Raw genomic sequence first — 26,950 nt, forward strand, 5'->3', positions numbered from 1 at the left:
TTTTTTCATTTAGCTGACGCTTTTATCCAAAGCGACTTACAATTGCTATATATGTCAGAGGTCGCACGCCTCTGGAGCAACTAGGGGTTAAGTGTCTTGCTCAGGGACACATTGGTGTCTCACAGTGGATTCGAACCTGGGTCTCTCACACCAAAGGCATGTGTCTTATCCATTGCGCCACCACCACTAATAAAATTCAATAATATAATTTACATTTTCTATTTCCTATACTAGTTTTAACAAAATTTAAATATATATTTTAACAGTTTATATGTTGCAAGATTAAAATGAAAATGTATTACAGAAATGATTAGATATGTTTAACATGTTCAAGCTTTCATTATGTCCCGCAATGAATGAAGCAAAATTCAATGTGGAATTGAAAATGCCTGTCAATCATTGCATCAAGGCAGGGTCAGTTGTTGGAAACACCAAACCAAATAAAAGTTTCACATTTTCCTTGACTGAATCAGTCCTCTCCATCCTGACCTATCAGACAGGGGGGTCAGCAATCCTAATATGGATTGCAGAAGTACACAAAGTGCTCAAAGTTTCACTTTTGTTCTTAGCAGTCAAGTCTAGCTTCTCCAAAAGATAGTTTCAATATGTGCAGCTTTGCTTACAGTTTAAAAAAAAAAGAAAGTTGTTGTAACTTCTCCTTATCACCTATATTCAGTTATTTACCAGTAAATTTCCAATCAGCATTAGCAGACTGCATACAGAAGCACAAATCACATAAAATAAAGAGAAATAAATGCTAAGACATAACTGTTCCACTACACTGACAATGTGTTTTTTTTTTTGTTTTTTTTTCATTAACCCTCTGGGGTCTGGGGTGTTTTTGGGGTCCTTGAGATGTTCTGCCATGCCCTGACATTTGTGCTTTTTTCAGCTGCTTATAAACATATTAATGGCAAAGGTGTAAATTCACTCTATATAGCACAAACAGGAGTTCCATAATATGTGAGCCACATGTATGTACACATGTTTTCATTTTTGAGAGAATAATGTTTATGCATGGTTATCGAAAAAACTAAAAATTAAAGTTTCTGAAATAAGGCCACAAAACACATACTAAATATGTGGCAATAAGACTTCTGACTAATGTATGTCATCACCTACAGTTTTTTCTTCAAAATGATGTGAAAATCATCCTGCCTAATCATTCACATAAAACGATACATTGATTTTAGTTTTGTGAAACACTTTTAGTTTGGAAAGCCAATATGCGGATGGGGCGTAAACGCTCCAACAGCATCATGCATATTTAGTAGTTCACACCTGGTGAGACAACACCCCTGCATACTTAATGAGCCATTCATTCAGGTGTGTCACCTATAGCTAACTTAAATATACAAGCTTCATAAAAATGATCATTCTAGGAGAAAATTTCAGATGGCATTTAGAGGCTTTTTTGCATCTGAACTCTTCATATATACACACACACACATATACATATAAATACATATATAAATATATATATATATATTATATATATATATATATATATATATATATATATATGTATGCATACACACACACACACACATATATATATATATATATATATATATGTGTGTGTGTGTATATATTTATACACAAATATACATTTTATTTATATTTCTTTATATACATGTTTTTGTTTTTTTTTTTACAAATTGTACTTGCAAATTGTATAATATCCAAGGTAAACATGTCTAGTAATTGTGCATGTCTAGACAAATTGTGTAATTGTCTAAAAATGAGTTAATTCTCATATTGTATTTTCAGTTTTGGAATATTTATCCTCTCCCCAAATTTGTTACTAATAAAACACAATAAAAATTATTTAAAGAAAAAAATTATATTTACCTTTTAATAGTTTGTTTACATCTACCTTTTGAGGGACATTTTCCATTATTATTATTCCTCACAGCACTGCGAGACGGTGTAAACAAGTAATGATCTGAATAAACTTGTGTTTTCTCGAGCTGATATGGGGCTCGAGAAAACACAGCCCCTCACAGGTTTGCGCTGTGGATTCCCGCGAGTCAGACGCGGATACTGTGTTTGTTTTAGGCTTGCGCAGTCTTCACGCGCTTCAATCCGTTGTGGAGACTCTCTATTCGTTCCAGTGAAATTACAAAACAAAATACACACAACCATGTCTCTGCCTGATATACAACCACTGATAAACATAATCTGATTTGATAAAAAAAATTAAAAAAAAACTATATGAGTGCGGATTCGAACTCAGAACCTCTGACACGCTTGGCAAATGTTCTACCATTAGACCACTTGAGTACACGTATTTATTCACGTGAAAACCCGGTGTTTACTCGGCGTGATCAATTCGCTCTTGAAAATGCTGCCGTTCGTCGTCTGAGTTACAATCTTCCTCTGAGGAAAAGGTGAGTTCTTCCTCGCTGTCCAGAATCATCTGAAGGGCATCTTTACCGGAGAAACGAGCCATCCTCTCTAAACGCGATGACCTATCAGTGAATCTGATGAAGAAACTTTGTGTTTTTATGGCATTGATCGGGGGGCGGGTGCGAAGCATCTAGATCACCTAAACTATTTACCATGTGAATAGTGCCGGGGGCGGGGCGGCCTCAGCTCATTATAGGGATAATGAGGCAGAAAGAAAAAACGGCACCTCTCCTTGCTTTCAAACGGATTACATGAGTTGAAAACATTTGTTTTTTAAATTAATTACTTCACTTAAAAGAACAGAATTCAAGCTTCATAAAGACATATCTCACGTGTCTGTGTGAGAAGTATTCGCTGAGTTACAGTTCATTTTCGGACGGGTTTCAGAATGGACTTCACTGACGGAGAGGAGGCAGAACTCGCAAATGTTTATTTTTCTTTATTTGGCGAAAAGCACAACACTTTGTTTTTATTATGAGTATACACAAAAAAAAATACACACTTAACAGGATCGATTGATGTATAACATAAAAATTAATATTAGAATTTTGATTCTTTTTTGCACTGATAAGAAAAAAAAAAATCGCCGGCGCGATAGCCGACCCCAGGGGGTTAAAGACAGGACCCTTGAGTTGGATCGCCATTCAGATCGATATTCTACTACACTGGTCATACCACCTACTTCATTACTGGGGCTGGGCTATGTAGTAAAAGGAGGGGCTGCTTTTAATATTATAGAACATGCTGCTTTTTTATGCCGTCTTTGTCAGACTGAGTACTGTGGATGGCCAAATGACGAAAGTAATGGCATTTTGGATTTGAATTTATGCCGCTTGTACTACAGAAAATCATATTTTGCGGCATCTTTTCATCTGAAATGCCATAAAAAAATGGCACCAGAGGCCTCATTTATAAAACGTTGCGTAGAAAGCGTCCTACATTTGATCATAAGATCATTTCTGAAATGTCCAGTGTAAACTGAATCTCTTAAAAGGGTACTGGCAAGTGCTGTTAACAAACACGTGCCCCAAGAGTTAACCACTTTTATTACCGCAACTTTTCAGAGATGACTGAATCGAGTGGTTTTGGGTTTGAAGGGATGCGCTGTTTATTTGCATGATGTTATTATTTTTTTGTGATACGTGAGATCAGCATCTTCAGAGTTTACGGGCATTGTTTGATCGTCTGGTTAAAGGGCGCCTTACAGTCAACCTGTCAAAATGTGAATTTGCCAAGGCCACTGTGAATTACTTGGGGTAAGGAGGTTGCACAGGTCGGACTACGCCCTCTCCGAGCTAAAGTTTTGGCTACACTGTTAGACTTTTCAAGGGTTTTTTACAGTAACTTACTGGCAACACTGTTGCCAGTAAGTTACTGTAATTAAGAGTTACAGTACCAAACCGTATTTCAGTTTTGTGTAATACAGTGCATTACTGTAAAAACGAAGCTAATCAGTACAGTGCATTACTGTAAAAACTAAGCTAATCAGTACACTACTGTAATTATTTTTATTTGTACTAAAAATAAATTAGATTTGATAATTTTGATATATGATTAATTTTATTTTTATCCTACATAAGTACTTCTTTCATACAAACCAATTAGACAAAGTTATCACAAAATAGCATTTTTTTATTTAAAACATTTCATATATATCACAAAATAAACATGCCAATGCTGGAAATGATGTGTGAAATTTTTACACATTAATGGGTGAGTTTAGAGACAACATTTTCTGTGTTAATTTTAACTCATTCATTGTGTTAATGATTTTAACAAAGTAAATATGTCAGAGAGGTTAGCACAAAGATGTGTAAACGTGTTAAATTAACACATTATGTGCTGTCCTTCACTGCAAACATTTTTGAAAACATACATAAAATCATAAACAAAACATTAGCATTTGACTAAATGAATGTAGAGTCATTGGTTGTTTAGCTTATACAAGTATTATAATGAAATATCAACCATTACATTCATAAAACTTCATAAAGCAGAATATAAATACATTTTTAAGCATTCAAAAAGGAAATGTCCAAAACAGGACAAAACACAGTTCTTTTCACAATACAAGACACATAACCCCATCTTAAAAATAATTTCACTTATTTCCAAAAATGTGTTGGATTCATGTACACTGGTGGCCAAAAGAAGTATTTAAGTGTCGTAATGTTTTTGAAAGAAGTCTCTTTGATGCTCAAGAAACATTTCTTCTTATTATCAATGTCTGACTGTCGAGTAGACAGTACTTTTCTGTCCATCTTTTCTACAGCATAGGAGTAAAAGTCATCATCAAAATAATCTTTAAAAAGCCAACACAATGTTTTTGTCCACCTTTGTGAATAAATGAACTTCTCCAAAGATTGGTTCCTGTTCAGAACTTGATTGACAACATCAGAGTGTTCCCTGGTCTGCATGCGTGCCCACAAACACAAATGTACTCAGTCCTTCAGAGGAGATCCCAGTTCCAACACTATATGAGAGAGAGAGAGAGAGAGAGAGAGAGAATATTAGTGTCACATTATTTTTAACCTCCTTTTTTGTTAATTTTTATTATTATTTTCACAAAAACTTAAGAATATATATTTGTAAACAGCTTTTGTCAATAAATAGCATACAAAAGAACTAAATTAAATTATGCCAGATTAAATTTTAATACTTACAAATCCTAAATTCTGTCCAAAAATGCTGAGATCCATAGAAAGAACGACTGAGATGATTTTAGCCCATTTCAGCTTGTCTGCAGTGAAGGAGTACCTGTTTGAGACAAATACACAGTAAGATACATGCAAGAAATCTCTGTGTGATGATCGTTCTCCTTGCTAAAGTAGTTAACCCACCTGTGCGCTGATATTAGGACCTTCCTAGTCAGGTGGAACTGCAATGGTAGAGTCTTCTGGCTAATAAAATATAAAAATAATGCAAAAATATAAACTTAAGTTGTTTAGAATGCTAGATTTGGTCTGAATGAATTAGTGAGAGTTTTACTGCAGTGCTTACCTGGATACATTTAATCTGGTGAGACTGAACAAAGACAATGGTCCATCTTCTGATTGGTTCATCTGCTGTGTAATAAAGTTAGACATAATGCAAAGGTCACTTATTTGATATAAAGTTAGCCAATTTTATAGAAATTTTATAAGATATTGTAAGCTACCTAGTCTGCACCAGTGGAACTATAAAGGTTCTCATCAGTAGGCCAACATGCTATAAACAGAATTTCACATTAGTTTATTCACATTTATTGTTAATGTAAACACGTTGCTCGTTGGCATATTTTAACAAAATATGTTAAAATTCAATAATCTAACAAAGTGTGTAAAATGAAACGTTAGCTCAGTTTACCATGGTAAAGTTCATTACCGCCATGTTGACGACGAGTAACGTTAGGCTAACGTTATAACATACGTTAAACTGGGCACAATCCTGTCAACACCCAGTCTATGGTCAACATACACAGAATTTTTTTTTTTTTTTTTACCTTGCTTGCTGATCTCTCTCTCGGTGAAGTGAACTCCGTCTCTTCCCCGGGCCAGACACGAACGTCGCGATCCAACAAAAGACAGACCCCATTACCTACACTGGATGTCTGTCTGACGCGACACGACAAATCCCAGACAGTGTAGTGATGCGCCGCGGCCGTTATATTTCAGACGTAGTCCGATACGAGTCCAAGCGCTCGCGCTAGTTCTTACAAGGGATAAACAGGTTTGCATTTAAAGGTCCGGTCGCTTCAATGTGTCCAATATAGACAGCCTCTGGCTATTATAGCGTTGTAGACACGCGGTGTAAGGCAAAAATTGGAATGGTGCCAGCCAGAGAGGCAGTTACGTCAAATACAGTAGTATACAGCAAATTTAAAAAATACTGTACAGTAAGTCTCTGTATGTGGTGTTAGACGTCACAGAAAATTCCCATGATGCAATTGGAATCACAGTTATTTACTGTAAAGAGAAATAGCAGTATAATACTGGGGGATTTAAAGTAAATAACTGTAGAAATTACAGAAAAGTCTAACAGTGTATTAAAGGTTTTCCTCCTCCATCGACCAAAAAGGAGCTCATGCGTTTTTTGTTGGTTTGTTGGTTACTATAGAAGCTTTTGTCCTAATTTTGCCACTCTTGTTTCTCCGTTGACTGATATGTTGAATGACTCTATTAAGTTTGATTGGACATCTAACTGTCAGAGGGCTTTTGACAACATGAAATTGTTCCTGGCGACAGCTCCAGTCTTTGCAGCACCCAAGTTTGATCAGCCTTTTTAAAATTCATTTTTTGTCACAATCAGATAAAGACGGAATGGACCATCCACAGTATGTTTCTTTTCTCAAAAAAATGTAATATACATCAGAAAAATGATTCCGTTATCGAGAAAGAAGCTTTGGGTATGTTCTGGCCGATGTTTATGTTGGAGGAGGCGCAGAGGTGTTGGAGAACTCAGATCATAATCCTCTGACATTTTTGCATTTATTGTAAAGTCCTAATCAACATTTGATGCAGGTGGTTTTATTTTTACAACTTTATAATTTGAATATTCAACAAATCAGAGGGGTTGATAACATTAAGGCTGATGTATTATCCCGTAAGTTGATTTATATGCCTATTCCTTTGCTCTCTACCATTTTTCTCTATCACCTTAAATTACTTTCAGGATCCGGATAGCTGGGGATGGAGATGGTGAGGTGAAAGGGTTAGTGGGATGAGTTAGTTTTCTCAATCATAGGTCCAGTACTTTTCTTTATTGTACTTTACAATACTTGTACTTCATATGATTCATGTCTCTGTATGCAGTCTGCTAATGCTGAGTGGAAATTCACTGGCAAATAACTAAACAACTGAATATAGGCTGATAAGGAGAAGTACTACAACTTGTTTTTCAGAAACTGCATATCCTTGAAAACTGTCTTTTTGTAGAAGCTAGACTTGACTGCTAGGAACAGAAGAGAAATTTTGAACACTTTGAGTACTTCTCCCATCCTAATATGGTAATAAGGTATGTGCGCATCTAAGACACCCCACACTAGGCGTATGGCAACTTATGGGTAGTGATATTCAATTTGAAATCTAATATGCAAAAATGGCAATGTATTTCTGTATTTAAAATGTACATTTTCTATACCAAATGTGCAACATTTGGAACAAAATACTCTATACCATATAATCTAAACGTATATTTTAACATTTTATAAGTTGCAAGATTAAAATGAAAATGTATTAGAAAAATTATTAGATATGTCTAACATGTTTAAGCTTTAATTTTATGTCCCAAAATGAATGAAGCAAAATTCAATGAGGAATTGAAAATGCCCTGTCAATCATTGCAACACCAAACCAAATAAATGTGGAAGTTTCAAGTGAAAGGTTCACATTTTCCTTTACTGAATCAGTCCTCTCCATCCTGATCTCTTAGTCAGGGGGTCAGCAAAAAATAAAAATAAAATAAAAGTTTCACTTCTGTTCCTGCAGTCAAGTCTAGCTTCTCCAAAAGATAGTTTCAATATGTGCATAGAGTTTACACTATGCAGTTTTTTTTTTAAATTATTTAATTTCTTTCTTGAATGTTACTGTTAAATAGACCTACTGTAGCTGAATTTTTATTTATTTATTTTTTGCTTATTTTTGATAAAGATAAAATAAAACATCTTTTTGGTAATTATAAAATTCCATTTAAAAATATTAAATTACTCGTATCCATGAAATAAGATTTTAGTCAACTAACCCCTATCCCAACCCGTTCAGAATGGTGAAAGGTTAGCGAATGTTAACATGATTGAAAAAAATGTGTTTGTTGCAAACATCTCTGCAAGGATGTTCACACTGGCATAAAACAAGAGGAGGGAATGATCAAAAAGCAGGGCAGGAACATGCTGGTCAAGTGAGTTTTTTGTTTTTTTAATTAATTTATAGAGCAGTGAATTGTAAGTTCTGTCATATTATTTAATAACTTTAACTGTTTTCGTTTTTTTGCCATGATATCGATATGGTAAATTAGTCAGGTATCATATCGAAATCATATTTTAGGTATCACGAAAAAACTAGTTTACAAAGGACTTTGAGACACCATATTTGGGCAGGGCTGTGTTTTAAGCCCCTTTCTTTACACTCTCTACACAAACCACTGTACCAGCCCCTCACCCAACACCATATTCCTCAAGTATGCCGATGACACTGCAATCCTTGGACTCCTCACAGACACACATTCAACCCAAGAATATCTTAACACAGTCTCCCACTTCACGCAGTGGTGTGGAAATAACTATCTCAAACTCACCATCAGCAAAACAAAAGAAATGGCTTTTGGATTGGCACAATCCCACCACCCCATTATCATTAACAACGAAACAGTAGGGACAGTAGATCACTTCAAATATCTTGGACTCACAATTGACAATAACCTCACCTTTGAACACCACACAACAGACATACAGAAAAAAGGAACCCAAAGACTGTCAGCGGTGCGTAAACTAAAAGGACTTCATGTTGCCCCCCATCTACTCCTACTACTGTGTATTAGCATTGTTCAACCCGTCCTACTATACTGTTCCACCATTTTTTTCAACATGCTTACTGTAAAAAAACGTAACAAACTTACCCAGATAACCAATACTGCCACCAAAATAATAGGTTTGCCCACTCCAAATCTACAAGAACTAAACACCAAAGCCATCACACGTATCGCTCATGCAATATCCCTGGACATTACTCACCCACTCAACCGCTACTTCTTACTCCTACCCTCTGGCAGGAGGTTCAGAAGCATAAGATGCAAAAAAAACCCCGCTTCAGCAGAAGCCTAATCCCTTCAGCCATCCAAACACTCAATAAGACAAAGCCACACAGATAGATAAATTGTTTTGCAGTGAAATAATGTATGTTTTTCCCATATATGTATGTGTCAAATGTCTACTGTGTATGAAAATATGTATGTCTATATGTGCCGTGAGTATGTACAATGAAAACCGTTTCTGGAAATGTGAAAAAGAATTTCCCTAAAGGGACAATAAAAATATATACTATACTATATATTTCCTAATGAGCTTCTTTTGATGATATACCAGTTGGGGTGACATTTGACAATGAAGGATCCCATTTCTTTGATGGCATTTTGGGATGTGACTTGTTGCCTGCCCAATCACAGTGTTGCAAGGAGTAGCCCTGATACACTCTATAAAACCACAGTGTGTAATGTAAATGAACAGTGTCTAAACCTGAAGGGGACAAATCATTCTGGAGTAATATAGTGGGGAAAAAAGGTATGTTGCTTAAATTAAAATACATTTTGTCAATTCTGTCCTCCAAACCAAACTTCAGATGATATAATTATTTGCAATGACTGCTAGGTAAACAAGTGAACACAAAAAAATATATACTGGTTTTCAGACAAAAGTAATATATATAATGAATATTTTAACCACACCATCGATATATGTTCCCGGGACACCAGTATTTTTCACAAATGTCAGGTCAGGCCAAGCTGTCAGGTGTGTTTTTAATGCTGTAATATACAATTAAATGAATTACAATATATCTCGACCAAAAAAAAAGATTCATATTTCATAGTGTGCTTCATAACTGTATTGCAGATGATACCAGAAGTTAATACACATATGCTATGAAAGATTGTTATATATAAATGATAATAATTTACATTTCATGTATATAAGGTATTGTTCTCAAATCATTGTCAGTTTCCTACAACTCACCCCATAAGGTGACTGTGCCTTAGTACAGTGGTTCTCAATTCCAGTCCTCGGGACCCCTTGCTCTGCACATTTTGTATGTCTTTCTTATCTGACACACTCAGTTCAGTTCATGGAGTCTCTCCTAATGAGCTGATGATCTGGTTCAGGTGTGTTAAATAAGGGAGACATACAAAATGTGCAGAGCAGCGGGTCCCGAGGACTGGAATTGAGAACCACTGCCTTAGTAGATGTCAACTGTATCAAATAAGCTGTGTTTTTTCCTTGGCCTTTTTGGGAACTTTTCTGGCTTGGTAAAAATTCTCAAATGCTTTAAAAAGTGTGTATATTTAAATACACTCTCTTTCAAAAGGTTCACCTTTTTACCCCTTAAAGGTGCCCTAGAATTTGAAATTGAATTTATCTTGGCATAGTTAAATAACAGGAGTTCAGTACATGGACATGACATACAGTGAGTCTCAAACACCATTGTTTTCTCCTTCTTATTTAAATATCGTTTTTGAAAAACACCCCTGAAAAATAGGCGAATCTCCACATAACACCAACTATGACGCAACAGTCGGGATCATTAATATGTACGCCTCCAGCCCATGTTCAAGGCCAGGCGGAACTGCGCAGACGAATCATCGTCCGAATCATTTTTCTTCGAGAGACATCATGGCTTGCAAACGAGCGAAGCATGGCAGTTGCTCAGTGTATTTTTTTAGTTCCTTCATCCGAGCCTCTTAAATCATCTTCAGCCTCTGAAGAACCAGTGGGTTATGTGAATGTCTGATGTGTAATTGTTCAAGTTCAGACAGATAATCTTTCTCTCAAAGTCGTTCAATACTGTTTATGCATCAGTAAATCAAGCCAGTGACTAAACGATCAACTTCACGTCGTTTCTCTTACTAGGATGAAAATAATCTTACTTAAACTTTGATCAGTATACAGATAGCGATCAAAGAACAATCCCTTTCCAGTCGCCCAAGCTGTCAATCACACAGCGTGAGTTTATCTGGACACTCGTTATGAAATCAATGACGCTGTTACACTGCACAAGCTCTTACTGTACATACATCATGTTTGCATTGGTGAAATCATTAGTGAGAGTGCAGAAACTGCGTTGCAATGATAAGATCTTCATTCACGTGATCAACAGGCTTACACTGAAGTCTCACAGCAGCCAATCACAGCAGTGGGCGTTTACACTGAAGTCTCACAGCAGCCAATCACAGCAGTGGGCGTTTACACTGAAGTCTCACAGCAGACACGCCCCTTCAAACAGAGCGTTCAAATCAGAGGCAAAAATCAGGCTAGGAAAAATGCCTTTTATTTCTAAATTATAACAAATTTTGTTCTAAAATACATACTAACATTATAAGGGCACCCCAGGAAACATTCTAAAATAATAAAATAATCCATGCAAGGGCACCTTTAAGAGTGCATATATGTTGGGTACAACGGGGCTAAAGGAACACCTTAAGAAAAAATGTGCTTTTCACTATTCCATAATGTATGATTGCAGAATTTTTTTTTTGTATTGAATATTTATGGAGCAACAGATTTTGTTTGAAAATAAATAAAACATTCATTTTGTTTATTTTTTTTTACAAATGTATGAGGTGGCAAGATAAGGGTAAAAGCCTCACCAGCATGGGGCAAAAGGCACGCATTGTTTATACAAATACTTTAGCTAAAATAATATGTTTCTAATAATGTCCAAATTAATATTCTTTCGAAATAATAATTTTAGCAAAGTTTGCACTATTTTCTGTTTATTTTGATAAATACAAGAATTCATTTTCATTCAATAAATATACTGTCATTAAAATTTATTTTAAAAAATACATACAATTATTTTAAAAGGTAAAGATTTTGAACACGTTGAATTAAATCCCGTTATAATTCAATATAGATGTACAGTAGTAACATTAAATCATATTTTTTTATATGATGTGATTGGTTCATTTGGTATGGTATCTCTAAGGTGACACCCAACTTGATATATGACATTTACAATCTGAATCTAACCATGTCATGTCAACAAATGGAAAAGTCTGCCAGCTATTTTTTATCATGTTAATTAGCAGGGTTGCCTTTTACCCCAAATACTATATTTTTACATATTCTTCTATTATTGAAAAACTGTTGCTTTAATTCGCCTTTGGCTAAGCCACATCCTAGAATGTAGATTGACCAATCACAGCGCAGCCAAGAACGAGCTCCCACAGAGGTCCGACACTTTTTCACAACGCTTCATTGACTTTAACACAGGCGTCTCATATTTTTGGTCTCGGCAGGCTATTACCGTCATAGTTTTATAAAAAATATGGTTAAACGTTGTGCCTGGGGCATTTGTAACACACCGCGTTTCCCAGAGAGGCTGGAGGGTGGTGTCCGTTTTTTTCTCTTCCCAAAACCGAAGTCAAATCCTGACAAGTGTCGTCTTTGGATTAAACTGTGTGGACGTCCTCACAGTCAGCTAAACCCCTCAACAAGCACACTTTTGTGTGCTCTAAGGTAAATTTAGCTTTTAACCTTACTGTGAAGTTATAAACAGTTTTATGCTGTTTTAGGTTATGATTTCGGTTCTCTAAGTTACTAGCCTGACGTCGTCATACTCAGATTCTATTCAGAATGTGAGTCTGATACTGTTCCATTGAATTTTGATTATGGGGCGTGTTTCAACCGAACCAGGAAGGAAAATGCCTCTGCACTTAATTGGATAGTCAACGACTCTGCCTACAACCAATCAGAGCAACGGAGTAAGTGACGTATGTTTTTCATTCATGTTTCCGATCTACAAATGCCTTGATCGCGGTTCTCTGTTCCTCTTTTAAAATGAATCCGCTGTCGATATCATCTATAACAGTCGCGATGGCGGAATCTACACATAATGTTTTATAAACAAAGTTCGAGAGTAGCACGTTCAAATAATCAATCCAATCAACTTGTCATCAAACAATGACCGTCTATGTTCTACACTATCAGCATGAGAGGAAGCATAATATTTATTCACTCAGTCAACTCACCTAACATTCCTTGACAGTTTTCAGCATCCCTCCACTCACTCTCGGCTTGTTCTTCCACAGCCTGGAATATGGGGGGAGTACTCTGGTTTCGGGCCAAATACCGAGCCCGGAACCTCTCCTCGGACAGCACGCCAAATATGCATTTATTCTATCTGACTTATTTGTAAGTGTGAACTCGTGAAATAACAATTCTCCAGTGGCAGTCATCTTTGTTGTAAACGAATTCAACCCAAGCGCTCGTTGGTGACGTGAATGATTACGTTACGTTGCTCATCTGTCCATCATCGTATAAAGCCCGCCCTGACAATTTGATTGGTCCGGACAATTTTTGTTCGGGCATAATAGCTCCTCAACGGAGCGAGTCCAGACCGAACTTCCCGACCTAAACATTTTGTGGGCGGGGCTAAGTTCGGCTGGCATCCAGGCTACTAAGTTACCCTAATTAATGAAGAATCAAGGTGCTAGCAAGCAAGCTTAGCGATAGTTTAGTTATCACGTAAGTCAGGATTGTATGTTTTGACTAGAGACTAGATGTTTTTTTCAAGATACAAACACCTAACGTTAATGTTACAGACACGCTGTTGTGGTAGTATTGAAGGTGACTAACGTTACCGCAACCGTGTTGCCACAGTCCAACAATATGAAGTTGTCGGACGTAGCAACAGTAACTAAGGGGGGCGGGGCTTAGCCAAAGGTGAATTAGCTTGAACAAAACTGAAAAAAATTCAGACGGATGTCTCAGAATATATACAATAATTTTAGCAATCCTCATTTGCAACTTAAATCTACAACATAAAAAAAAAAAAAAAAAAAAAACATCAAATATTAGATCATATAGGCCTTTTCAGAATGTTTGTAAACAATAGGCACCGAGTAACTTCCGGGTGGCAGAACGCGAGTGGCTTCCACTGACTAACTGAAGAGATCCAGCCGGCGACTGCAACAGTTACATAGTTAAAAACCAATAATCGATTGTCGAGTTCACGCGCATTGGTTTAGTACCTATGATCACGCGCGTGAACTCGACAATCGATTACTATGGACTTCGACCATAAACAGGATGTAAATACAGGTATGTGCGCTGGCTGAATAAACACAATTTTTATTCATATCTTTCACATCTACTGCAGTCAGATTGACCCGCGTTCACTCCGAAGGAATCACTCATTAACGGATAACACAGTGTAGGCAACACCTATTTTTGTCGTTGTTCTCTGTATTGACAGCACTCCAAATGTACAAAAAAATGAGCTCAATGTTAAAATTGACCGGAGTTCTCCTTTAAGTTTATTGTGCTATAATGTGAAGAAAATCCAGCAAAACGCACCAGCGCGTTTGCCGACCTCAGAGGGTTAACTTCGGTAGGCTGTACAACAAGGGAAGTGTAATTGTCTGCTTTTTCTGCAGAGAGCCGATCACTGTTGATTTGTTGAATTACATTTTTTTTATCGATCGTTTGTTGGTAAATGGTGAGAGACCTTGCGAGCCACATGACTTTTGCCAAAGAGCCAGGTGTGGCTCGCGAGCCATAGGTTCCCGACCACTGCTCTAAGGGATCGCCCAGCCACCCTGCGGAGAAAGCTCATTTCAGCCGCCTGTATCCGGGATCTTGATAAAATTATGAACAGAACTGGCGACAAAGGGCAGCCCTACCGGAGTCCAACATGCACCGGGAAACAGTCTGACTTATTGCCGGCAATGCGAAACAAGCTCCTGCTCCGGTCGTACAGGGACCGGCCATCCTCCCCGGCCATCGGATCCAACTCACCACCAGGTGGTGATTGGTTGACAGCTCCGCCCCTCTCTTCACCCGAGTGACCAAGACATACGGCCGGAGGCCAGATGAAATGACCACAAAGTCGATCATCGACCTCCGGCCTAGGGTGTCCACGTGCACTGATGGACACCCTTATGCTTGAACATGGCTTTCATTATGGACAAGCTGTAACTAGCACAGAAGTCCAATAACAGAACACAAGTCCCCAGTCGGCAGGGACCCCAAGAAGGCCGGGTACTCTACACTGCCGTTTGGCCAGTAGGCGCACACGACAGTGAGAGACCTATCCCTGACCCGAAAGCGCAGGGAAGCGACCCTCTCGTTCACCGGGGTGAACTCCAACACATGGCGGCTGAGCTGGGGGGCTATAAGCAAACCCACACCAGCCCGCCGCCTCTCACCATGGGCAACTCCAGAATGGTAAAGAGTCCATCCTCTCTCCAGGAGTGTGGTTCCAGAGCCCGAGCCGTGCGTGGAGGTGATCCCGACTACCTCTAGTCGGTACCTCTCAACCTCACGCACAATCTCAGGCTCCTTCCCCGCCAGCGAGGTGACATTCCTCGTCCCTAGAGCTAGTTTCCGTGTCCAGGCATCACCTAGGACCTGTTTGCCTTGGGAGACCCTACCAAGGGCATATAGCCCCGGACAACATAGCTCCTCGGGTAATTCGGGCAGGGCCGTGCACAGACCTTTTGAGGGGCATGTGCTGAAACTGAAAAAGGGCACCCCCCTCCCCTTTTTTTTATATCAAGATTATTTAGTAAGCCTACATAAAAGGAAGAAATGGTCACATCTTCATGACAAATTCAATAACACAAAATAATAGTCTCAACAGCTTTAGATTTATTCACGATTAATAACAACCATAATTCAGCTTTGATCACAGAAATAAATTACATTTTAAAATATATTCAAATAGAAAACAGTTATTTTAAATTGTAAAAATATATCACAATATTACTGTTTTTGCTGTATTTTGGATCAAATAAATGAAGCCTTGGAATGAATTAAATCATGAATTAGCCTACATTCTGCATGATAAAATATAAAGATTTCACAGTGATCTTCTGTAATGTTTTTTTTAGTTACTACTACAACATTACTGTACTACATTTTATACATGTGAGGACGAGCGGAGAGTATAGAATATAGATTAAAAAATTTGCTAGATAGCGAATACGTGCATATTAACAGCCTTGAATTAACCATAATTTAATATTATTACCATAACATGATTAGCCTAAATGTTAATAAATTAAGTGTATCAGCAATCACAAATCAAAGAAGAAATTTCTTAGAAATAATATATATGTTACCTAGGTGACGAGGATCACTCTTCGCTTTGTGTAAGTTCCAGTACGAAACAGCGCGGGGGCGCACCTGTTATGATTTTCCGATGGTAAAAACAAATTATATGTTGTTGTATTACTTATCAATATATAGTTTTTGACCAGCGAATGTGTGCAAATGTGCATTTTTTTGTCCGTCATTAAAACGGCGCCGGCGCCTGCTGGCATCACATTACATTTTCATCAACAGGTTACAAACTAGTTTGTTGTAGCAAACTAGTTTGTTGTTATAGGCGGGGCGCTCAGTTTTTCCTGTTGTAAAATACATTTGGCCAAAATCGTATTTTATAAAAGATGAAATGCTACTGTATGCTCGCACAGGCTATTTAAGTGTAGGCTATGTATTGGCTATGACTATGGCAAATGCTAGCCTAGACCTCTCTCTCAGGCGACGTCCCACATGTCTCAGTCAGTGAGTCAGACATCAAATAAATAAAATATGAGCCTTTATAGACATAGTGTTTAGTAGTACTTATTCAAACAACAAGATATTTATTTACCCTTCGCAAAACTTCGTTCAGCTGCTGTCTACTGTGCGGCTGCTGTGGAACTTCAGTTGATTCAGTGAACATAGAGGGGGCGGAGTTATCAGCTTACTGACAGCTTGAGGATCGAATAAGATTTACACAAGCTCGTTTTAAGAATTTTCATTGGCTAAATATTTGTAAAACAGACAGACAGCCGTAAAAGGGTGACCAATAGCATTGATTTAAAATGTTTTTTTTTTTTTTAAACACCACAAAAAAAAAAGGGCACTTTGGAGTGTAAGGGCAAAAAGGGCATGTGCTCTGCACAGGTTGAGCCCTACCTGTGCACGTGCCTGAATTCGGGTACTCAAACCCCTCCACCACGGTAAGGTGGCAGTTCAAAGAGGGGGAAATAAAAATGTAAAAAACTGTTTTCAACATTGATAATAATCATAAATGTTTCTTGAGCATCAAATCATCATATTAGAATGATTTTGTTAGTAATGATGCTGAAAATTCAGCTTTGAACACAGGAATAAATTACACAACTATATATATTCACATATAAAACAGCTGTTTTAAATTGTAATAATATTTCACAAAATGACTGTTTTTGTTTGTATTTTTAATCAAATAAATGCAGCCTTAGTGAGCAAAAGATACTCAAAAATCTTACCAATCTAAAACTTTTGACCAGTAGTGTGTGTGTATATACTATATATATATATATATATATATATATATATATATATATATATATATATATATATATATATATATATATATATATACACACACACACATATATACAGGGGGTGAGAGTAGAAAAAAAATCCTGAGCCTGAACTTTTTTCCCTGGGAGGTAAGCGATGATATATGCTCCTTAGGCTTATCCTAAGCCAAGATATATGCCCTGATCAACATAATTGTCAAGCGGGATCCAGGGGTGTGCTCCCCTAGGAGAACATTTTGATAAATAGTCCCTTAAATGATTGATTCTGGTGACTTTTGTGGATATAAAATGGACATCATTCAGACATGAGATGAACAAACCCAATACAAGCCTATATTACAGTAGCAGGTTTCAGTAAGTCAAATTTACGACCTTTTTAATTTTAAGACCATAAAGATTGAAATTTAAGACCTACACGACGTATTGCCATAAAATATTCAAATCAAAGAATTCATTTTATTTCAATGAATTCAGTAATTGAAAAAGCATTCATTTACAGATAGAGCAATCACATTAGTAACCTTCCACACCCAACAACGTGTGTCAGAGAAAAGAACAGAATCAGATAGAAAACTGTACTTTGCATATTATACTGTAAAAAAAAAACCCACATAATTAGTTGATTTTAGTTGATCATAACAAAAGATGAAATGGCATGAACATTTCATTTCATGATTATAGTGACAAAAATGATCACGGTTATCACAGAATTCTGTTCAAAAAGTAGGCTACTAATACTACACAATGAAATCAGTTCACCAAGTTTTATGTCGAAAACCAGTAAATAACAAATAAAGCATCAATATGCACTTTTTGTTTACACAAACATTAAAATAATACCATTAAAAATGATAGCCAGATTTTAAAAGTGTCTTGCAACATGTTATATACTAACATGTACAAGTTCAAATAAAGTTCTGACAAAAAACCTTTTTATAAAAAGATAAACCTCACATATTTCAGACTTTAAATGATTTTTATAAAAAGATAAATTACTGACATTTACAATGCACTTTAGCTTATCTTTTATTCCATCCATCCATCTTCCTCCGCTTTTATCTTTTATTATTAATAGTAAAATTAGGTCCGATTTTCCCGTGGCGTCTGTCGTTGCTATGCAACCATGCACTGACTGTGCTCTCCACAATGACAAAAAGGTTTTAGTGGCTAATGGATTTCCACCACCGAAAACCGCCTAGAAAAAAACGAGCGCGTCGCTTCAATTATGAGCGCGCTTACATAAGCGCGACTACATTGGAATGAACTTGAGCGCGCAAAAGACGTGATATGTGAACAGCCTGTTGGCGAGCTACCTCAAGTCAGGCAACGAGCTACAGCTGCTTGATGACTAGGATCTAACTCGTGTCGTGGCAGCACTTTTTTCCCGCTAGTTCCATATAATATTTTCCTTGCGCACAAAGTGCAGAAACATGCTCCTGGTTGCCGGAGTTTTTGACACCAGCTTCCAAAGGGCTTTTCGTCTCTACCCACCTCCTCTATCCAAGACCATTTATTCTTTATGCCTTTATCGACAAGTTTGGTGTCTTCCCCTGGCTTCATAAAGTTGCACTCCATGACTTTGGCTATGTTTCGCGCTGCCAGTGTGGGAAACACATTCGTAGTGTATGTGAAACACAAAACAAATTCACATGTGGAGTGACTGCTGACTCAATCTGATTGGCCAAAACCCAAGACCAGCCCCTACCCTATTACCGATTGGCTGAAGTAGGCTTACTGGTGTGGTTTAGTGAAAGAGCCTATCAGATCTTGGGATAATTGTCAGATCACGCGAACCTGATTTTTTTTTTTTTTTTTTTTTTCGCAGACACGTCTGTACACGCCGGAAATTAGTACAGTGAACTCATTGTCATGTTCAACAAACCAATTTGAAATGATTCGAGCTTTGTGACATGGTGCATTATCCTGCTGGAAGTAGCCATCAGAGAATGGGTACATGGTGGTCATAAAGGGATGGACATGGTCAGAAACAATGCTCAGGTATGCCGTGGCATTTAAACGATGCCCAATTGGCACTAAGGGGCCTAAAGTGTGCCAAGAAAACCCCCACACCATTACACCACCACCACCAGCCTGCACAGTGGTAACAAGGCATGATGGATCCATGTTCTCATTCTGTTTACGCCAAATTCTGACTCTACCATCTGAATGTCTCAAAAGAAATCGAGACTCATCAGACCAGGCAACATTTTTCCAGTCTTCAACTGTCCAATTTTGGTGAGCTCGTGCAAATTGTAGCCTCTTTTTCCTATTTGTAGTTGAGATGAGTGGTACCCGGTAGGGTCTTCTGCTGTTCTGCCTTTTCACACCATTCTTTGTAAACCCTAGAAATGGTTGTGCGTGAAAATCCAAGTAATTGAGCAGATTGTGAAATACTCAGACCGGCCCGTCTGGCACCAACAACCATGCCATGCTCAAAATTGCTTAAATCACCTTTCTTTCCCATTCTGACATTCAGTTTGGAGTTCAGGAGATTGTCTTGACCAGGACCACACCCCTAAATGTATTGAAGCAACTGCCATGTGATTGGTTGATTAGATAATTGCATTAATGAGAAATTGAACAGGCGTTCCTAATAATCCTTTAGGTGAGTGTGTATATATATATATATATATATATATATATATATATATATATATATATATATATATATATATGTATTTATATATTGTTTTGCTTTATTATTACAGTGTATACTTTTTCCTTGATATAACCCCAAAAGAATGGAAGTGAAATGTGACAACATGTCCAATAGATGGGGTACATTGTAACATGAGCTTAAAATGCTATCTGATCTAATAAAAAAATACAAAAGACAGACTAAAATATTTTCTCAAAATACAATTATCAACTTTTTTATATAAAAGTTAGCATAATGGCATTTTTTAATAATTAAAAATATGAGCTTGAGTTTGACAACGAACACACCAGAAAAAACAGCTATACAACATAGTTCAAAATATAATAATTAATAATTTCTGAACATTGACTCTCAGTCTTTATTCACCTTTTTCTCATGTTTTCTTAATAGAATTAATAAAAGTATAGAATAGAATAGCATAGTTCTAATAGATGCACATTGTAACACAGTGTTACAACATGCCCCACCTGCACAACTGGATTTAAACCTTGCTAGTGTCTTCTGCTAGTTAGCAAAACATTAAAGAACCATACCAACTGTTAAATAACATATTCGAGATTAAAATAATATCAGATTTGTCTAATTTAAAATAAATACCAATAATAGAGATGGAAAATTAACATAAGTATGAAATTTACTTTTGGTATGGTTAAAAAAATGTTCTTCTCTAGTGTTGATATGGCAACTAAGGTGAGGTTTAAAGCGGTTTACCGCAATACCGCGGGAATTTCTTGCTTTTCAACCGCGGTAAGAAAAAATCCATACCGTCCCAGCCCTAATGAACGTACAATAGAAGTTGACGTAAATACGCCGGATTTAGCACAATGCTAATTTCCATCTTCTTCAGCTTGTGTGGAAGTATTTAAAACAAGTGTGTTACAACTAGCTGAGCTCGCTGAGAATCGTCTTGCCATGCCAATGAGTTGGTAAAATTCTGAATTTTACATCAACACAATGCCTGAGAGAGACAATATGGTCGGACCTAAGGAATCCAAAAGTTGTGTTTTAGAGCACATTTTTAAACTTACAGTATAACGATAGAAGCATTTTTTCAGATTTCTCGACCAGTAAGCAGCACTGTTCCCAAACTGCTCAGATACCCTCAGGTTCATATAGATTAGTTATGGTTATTATTTATTGGTAAATTGACCAAAGGATTAATCAAATATTCAGAAAATAAACAATAGATTAACTGAAAAAATAACTGTTAGATTATACGCTTAAATGTTTGCAACAAAAACCATTGTGAACAGGTTGGAATAGGCGTTGGATCACCAAAATCTTCTTTCATGATACGATTAATAAAAAAAATGTACATGTCATTTTATAATTGCAATATAGATATTTTATTTTATCTGTGTTATTAAAAATAAGTTAATCGACTGAAAAAAACAAATCATTAGTTACAGCACTAAATATATTAAAGCTGCCAGCACTGTCTCAAGATAATTTTAACCCATATTTGAAGATGGCCCAATGAATGCTGTTTTGTTGCTAATGCAATATTTTTTTCAGTCATATGTTGTATATCTTTTTATTTAACATTTACAAAAAAATTATAATCCAAGACTTTTCCACTAGAAAGATGTCGGACTCTGAAACCATTGAACTGGCTTGTCTTGGCCGACCTTTTCAGTTGGGAATGCTTTATGACTGCAGAAGAGATGTCCTCATTCCAGGTAATAAAAAGCACATGAACACACTGGGGAGGAAACAATCTAAATGGTATAATTCATTTCTTTGTTAGATTTTATGCTTTAACTTTGGGGTAACTAATTATTAACATATAAAATGTTCCCAAGGAATAACTCTTTGGGATGCTGAGATGCTGCAGAAGAATATCAATGTACGGCCACAGCCAAACACTGACTTCAAAATCATTGCCTCAGATTCATGTGAAGACAAAGTAGAAGCTTTGAATATTTCTGCATCTCTTGAAGCCAGCCTTCTGTGTGGATTAGTTAGTGTGAAAGGGTCAGCTAACTATATAAATGACAAGAAGAAGTCCAAACATCAATCTCGAGTCACCTTACAGTATCGGTCAACGGCACGTTTTGAGCAGTTAACTATGGAGCATCTTGGAGCAGGGAACATAAAGCATAGCAATGTATTTCAGGAGGGCTCGGCCACACATGTTGTTACGGCTCTATTGTATGGAGCTCAAGCGTTCTTTATTTTTGACCGTGAAGTTTCATCCAATGAAAATCATCAAGAGATACAAGGAGACCTCCAAGCATCAATCAAAAATATACCTTTAATATCAGTTGAAGGTGAAGCATCTTTGAAAATGAGTGATTCAGAAAAAGAGAAAATGAACAAATTCAGCTGCACTTTTCATGGAGATTTTGCTCTGGAAAACAATCCAGTTTCCTATGTAGATGCCATCAAGGTGTACTCAGAGCTGCCAAAACTGTTGGGAGAACATGGAGAGAATGCTGTGCCCATGACCGTATGGCTTTACCCTCTTAAAAAACTAGATTCAACAGCTGCTCAGTTAGTCAGGGAGATCAGTGTAAGCCTAGTACGACGTGCCCAACGGATCATGGATGAACTGGATAATTGTGACATTCAATGTCAAGACCTGATGAGGGACAATGTTGCCATTCAATTCCCTGAAATCAAAACTAAAATCAGAAAATTTAAGGACCTCTGCTCAGAGTACAAAATAGTTTTTCAAAAACATCTCTGCAGACTTCTTCCATCCATAAGGGGTGGAGGAAAAGAAGAACAAGAACTTGCTGATGCTCTTAATGACAAAGAAAGATCCCCGTTTCAGGGTGCTCTGGTACACAAGTATCTCAATGAGCGAGAGCGAGAGATGAATGTCATTAGATCTTACCTCGAAATCATGAAAGAAGTTCCTGTTCTTTCATCTAGCAATGACTTGGACAAGGTTGTCTTGAAAGCATCCAATAACTATGTGATAGCCTTTGCACTTTCCTCCTTAAATGAAAAGGAACTGTACTTTTCAGACCTGGAGAATTACCTGAAAAAACAATCGCGTAACAAAGGAGAGCAAGTGAGTTATGATCAAGACTCCTCAAAAAAGACAGAAAAATGGTTTTCCTCAGGAAATGTAACTACACTGACCAGGGAAAACATACAGTCATTCTTAGATTTCAAAGAAGCCAATAAAGGAAGAAAGAACATTGAATTCTGCATTGCATCAATCCCGGATGAACTCATCACTGCCTCTTCAATTCATGTTTATGAAAGGGGGAGACTCATAAGCTCACAGTACGAGCTCCCCTCAAAACCCCCAAAACCAGTCTTCTTGAGTGCGGAGCATGACTGCATACATCTGCAAATCAAACCTCCTGTTCACGGTGTTAGTTCTGTGGCTTCATATTGTATCTCATATCAGTCTGCGCAGAGCCCTGAATGGACTGATGTGTTTACTGATGGGGTTTCTGATCAAGTCACAGTCAAGCAGTTACAACCGCATAAAGAATATCGTTTCAACTGTAAGGCGGTGTGTCGTCCAGGAGTAAGTCTGACTAGTGACACAACATCATTCTTTAGGACTCGTCCATGTGCTCCTCCTGGAGCACCTATAGTGAAACGAGTAGAATCAGAGTCTGCAACTGTAGTCTGGGATGTTCCTACATCTGTGGGAGAAGATGTTCTGGTCACTGGATATGTGTTAGAATTCAGAGAAAGCACGAAGGATCAGGAAAGTGAAAAGCCATGGAAGTCTGTGAAATCTACAAACAGGGAGTGCACTCTTCAGGGACTGAAAGAAGACACAGATTACACAATCCGAGTTTTTGCAAACTGTGGAAATGATGGACAGAGTCTCTCCAGCCCTGAAAATGTGTTTTCAGCCAGTTTTAAGGGGAAACAATCAAATAAGGATGGGAGCGGGTTGTTCTTGAATCAATCTTCACGAATAAAAAAGGGCAATCCATCAATACATACACTGAACCTACACAAAAAAATGGCAGAGACTGTTAGTTTTAATCAGTATGTCTTCGGAAAAAAGGTTGAGGATGTGAAAAACAAAGTTATCCTTCTTTTGGGACCAACGGGAGCAGGAAAAACCACACTGGTTAATGTGATGGTCAATTACATACTGGGCGTAAAGTGGCAGGATGCATATCGCTTCAAACTAATCAATGAAGTGACCAATCGCTCACAGGCTGAGAGTCAGACATATAATGTCTCATCTTTTGAGCTGTACAATCAGCCTGGCTTTCAAATTCCCTATTCCCTCACAATCGTAGATACACCCGGATTTGGGGATACAAGAGGGATCGCACATGATAAACTGATTACAGAGCAGGTCAAAAGCTTTCTTTGTAGCCCTTTGGGAATCGATCACATTGATGCCGTCTGCTTTATTGTCCAGGCCTCTCTTGCCCGCCTGAGTGCCAATCAGAGGTACATCTTTGACTCAATTCTGTCCATTTTTGGCAAAGACATTGCAGAGAACATCATAGTTTTGGTGACATTTGCAGACAGTAAAAACATCCCAGTTCTAGAAGCCATCATAGCAGCAGATCTGCCCTGTCAAAAGAATAAAAAGGGACAACCCACCCATTTCAGTTTCAACAATTCATCTGTGTATGCAGACAAAAAAGTAGAAGAGCCTACAACCTCTGACAATGATTCAGATGATAATGAGGAAGATGATAAACTGACCGAGCTTGTCTGGGACAAAACCTTCAAACAGATGAAGGCTTTTTTCAAGGCATTGGGGGCCATTGAAAGTAAAGATCTGACGATGACTATAAAGGTCTTGGAGGAACGAGAGCGCCTTGAGAAAGCCATGAAAAGTCTGACCCCTCAAATAACTGCAGGTCTCTCTAAAATGAGTGAGATAAAAAAATTCAAACAATGTTTGGAAAATGAGAGCAAGAACATGGCACAAAATGAGGATTTTGAGCAAGATGTAGAGGTCATGAAAGCAATCAGAACCCCTGTAAACTGTTTTACCATGAATTGCAACAACTGCTTCTTCACATGTCACTCCAACTGTTTCCTCCCTGCAGAAGATCCTGTGCAAACTTGTGCAGTGATGGAGGATGGACACTGCATTATCTGCCCTGAAAACTGCCATTACTCTGCTCATTCTAAGGAAAATTTCATGTGGACGTATGAAACAAAAATAGAGAAAAAAACTATTAAAGAGCTGAAAGAAAACTTCATGAAGGCAAAAGGACAGTTTATGAGCTCTAAGCAAATGCTTGATGCACTTGAAGAGCAACTTGATGGAATTGAGGAAAAACTAAAGAAGTTGATCAAACTGTCCTCTGATTGCCTAAGAAGACTGGATGAAATTGCACTGAATCCAAAATCTCTCTCCACAGCCGATTATCTCGAAATCCTGATCAGAACTGAGAAAGAAGAGAAAAGTCCTGGCTTTGAGGACCGAGTTGTTGGACTCGAGAAAATGAAACAAGAAACTCTTATTCTGGAAAAGATTGCTAAAGGAGAAAATTTGCTGGAAACAGAGCGCCGCATTATGGAGGAGAGAGAGAAGCGAATGCAAACTCTTGCCCTGAAAATGATGAAAATTAAGAAAGCCTTTAGTGCCTTTCAGTCACAGAGCAAACAGAAAGCATCTGATCAAAAGGATGGAAGTGCTTGCCTTGAGGGACAGGAGATGTCCTAAACAAAATAAAAGGCTAAATAGTTCAAAAATATTTAGGAAAATTGAAGATTTGCTTAACAAGATGTTACTTAACAAACATCAATGCTTCTTTCACGTATAAATCAATAATCATTTAACATGAAGAATACTGAATTTAAGAGTTATTTTATGCTTTTAATATTTGTGTTTTCAACAATGATGCAATGTCAAAGTTCTCAAGAATCCACAACAATCATGAACTGTAGCTCAACTGGTAGAGCATAGTGCTAGCAACACAGTAATAATGGCTCCAGAGAATGCATGAATTAGCATGTTTTTATAGCTTAAATGCTATATAAATTGCATTGCTTAAATTGGATAAAAGCTTCTGAAAAAAGTATAAATGAAAAAAATATTTTTTTTGTGTTTAGTCTTGTGAAATCATGCAAACATTTTGATATTGTAAAATACTATGAAATACATAAAACCTGTATGATTTCAAGTACTTCCTTTATGTTTTCAAGAAATTATGAGTAAGGTGTATTAGTATGGCATACAACATTTTAAAATGAAGAAATATGGATTTGGTAGAGCTTATACTGTATTGCCGCAATGCGCATGTGAAATTTTCCCAATTCCCTGACAATTTACTACTGTTCAAAAGTTATCAGCAATTGTATTATAATTAATTCTACTTATGGATTTTAAAATGATCCTAATTATTTTTATTAGTAGTAATATTGTTTTAAAAAGTAATTTTCTCAACTCTGTGAATTAATAAAAAGAACTTAACTGTTTAACTTAATTGTCAATTCATGATTTAACTTTTTTAAACCTTTGTGAAGTTTAAATTTGTCTGAAGCCTGTTTTGCAAAATCCAGGTCCTGAACACGGACTGCGACTTGTAAACAATGTCCTAAATTATTGCCATTACGCATTATGACTGACTGTCATTCGTGTTAATCAAACAACAAAAGACAACGAGAAGATCACTTTCGTAGCTTTAACAAAGATTAATAATATTTAATTTATACATCCAAGACTATAGTTTTATTTAACATTTGATTTCCTGAATAATTCATGTAAATAATTTTAATTTTTTTTGCAATATATAATTCCAGAAAAACTAAATATTGTAATGTCGTGCAGCCCGGAATGAAATGGTATACCTCTGTATAATGATCGAGGAAATAAAAACAAATAAGAAAATAAAAATAGACTATATGGCAAAACCTGTACAACTCTGTATGTCAGACTGACAGGTAATGATA

The 26,950-nt window shown here is 37.1% G+C and overlaps 1 protein-coding gene across 1 annotated transcript; it reads left to right on the forward strand.

The window, feature by feature from the left end:
• Window positions 1-9,592: 9,592 nt before the first annotated feature.
• On the forward strand, window positions 9,593-26,476 carry LOC308696477 (uncharacterized protein). The gene is made up of 3 exons (XM_081375226.1): window positions 9,593-9,661; window positions 21,689-21,786; window positions 21,910-26,476. The coding sequence occupies exons 2-3, from the start codon at window positions 21,693-21,695 to the stop codon at window positions 25,719-25,721; spliced, it is 3,906 nt and encodes a 1,301-aa protein (XP_081231352.1). The 5' UTR covers window positions 9,593-9,661; window positions 21,689-21,692; the 3' UTR covers window positions 25,722-26,476.
• Window positions 26,477-26,950: the final 474 nt, after the last annotated feature.

Source organism: Scardinius erythrophthalmus, assembly GCF_964197995.2.
Source record: "Scardinius erythrophthalmus genome assembly, chromosome: 9".
In the NCBI taxonomy this organism is placed as follows: domain Eukaryota; kingdom Metazoa; phylum Chordata; class Actinopteri; order Cypriniformes; family Leuciscidae; genus Scardinius; species Scardinius erythrophthalmus.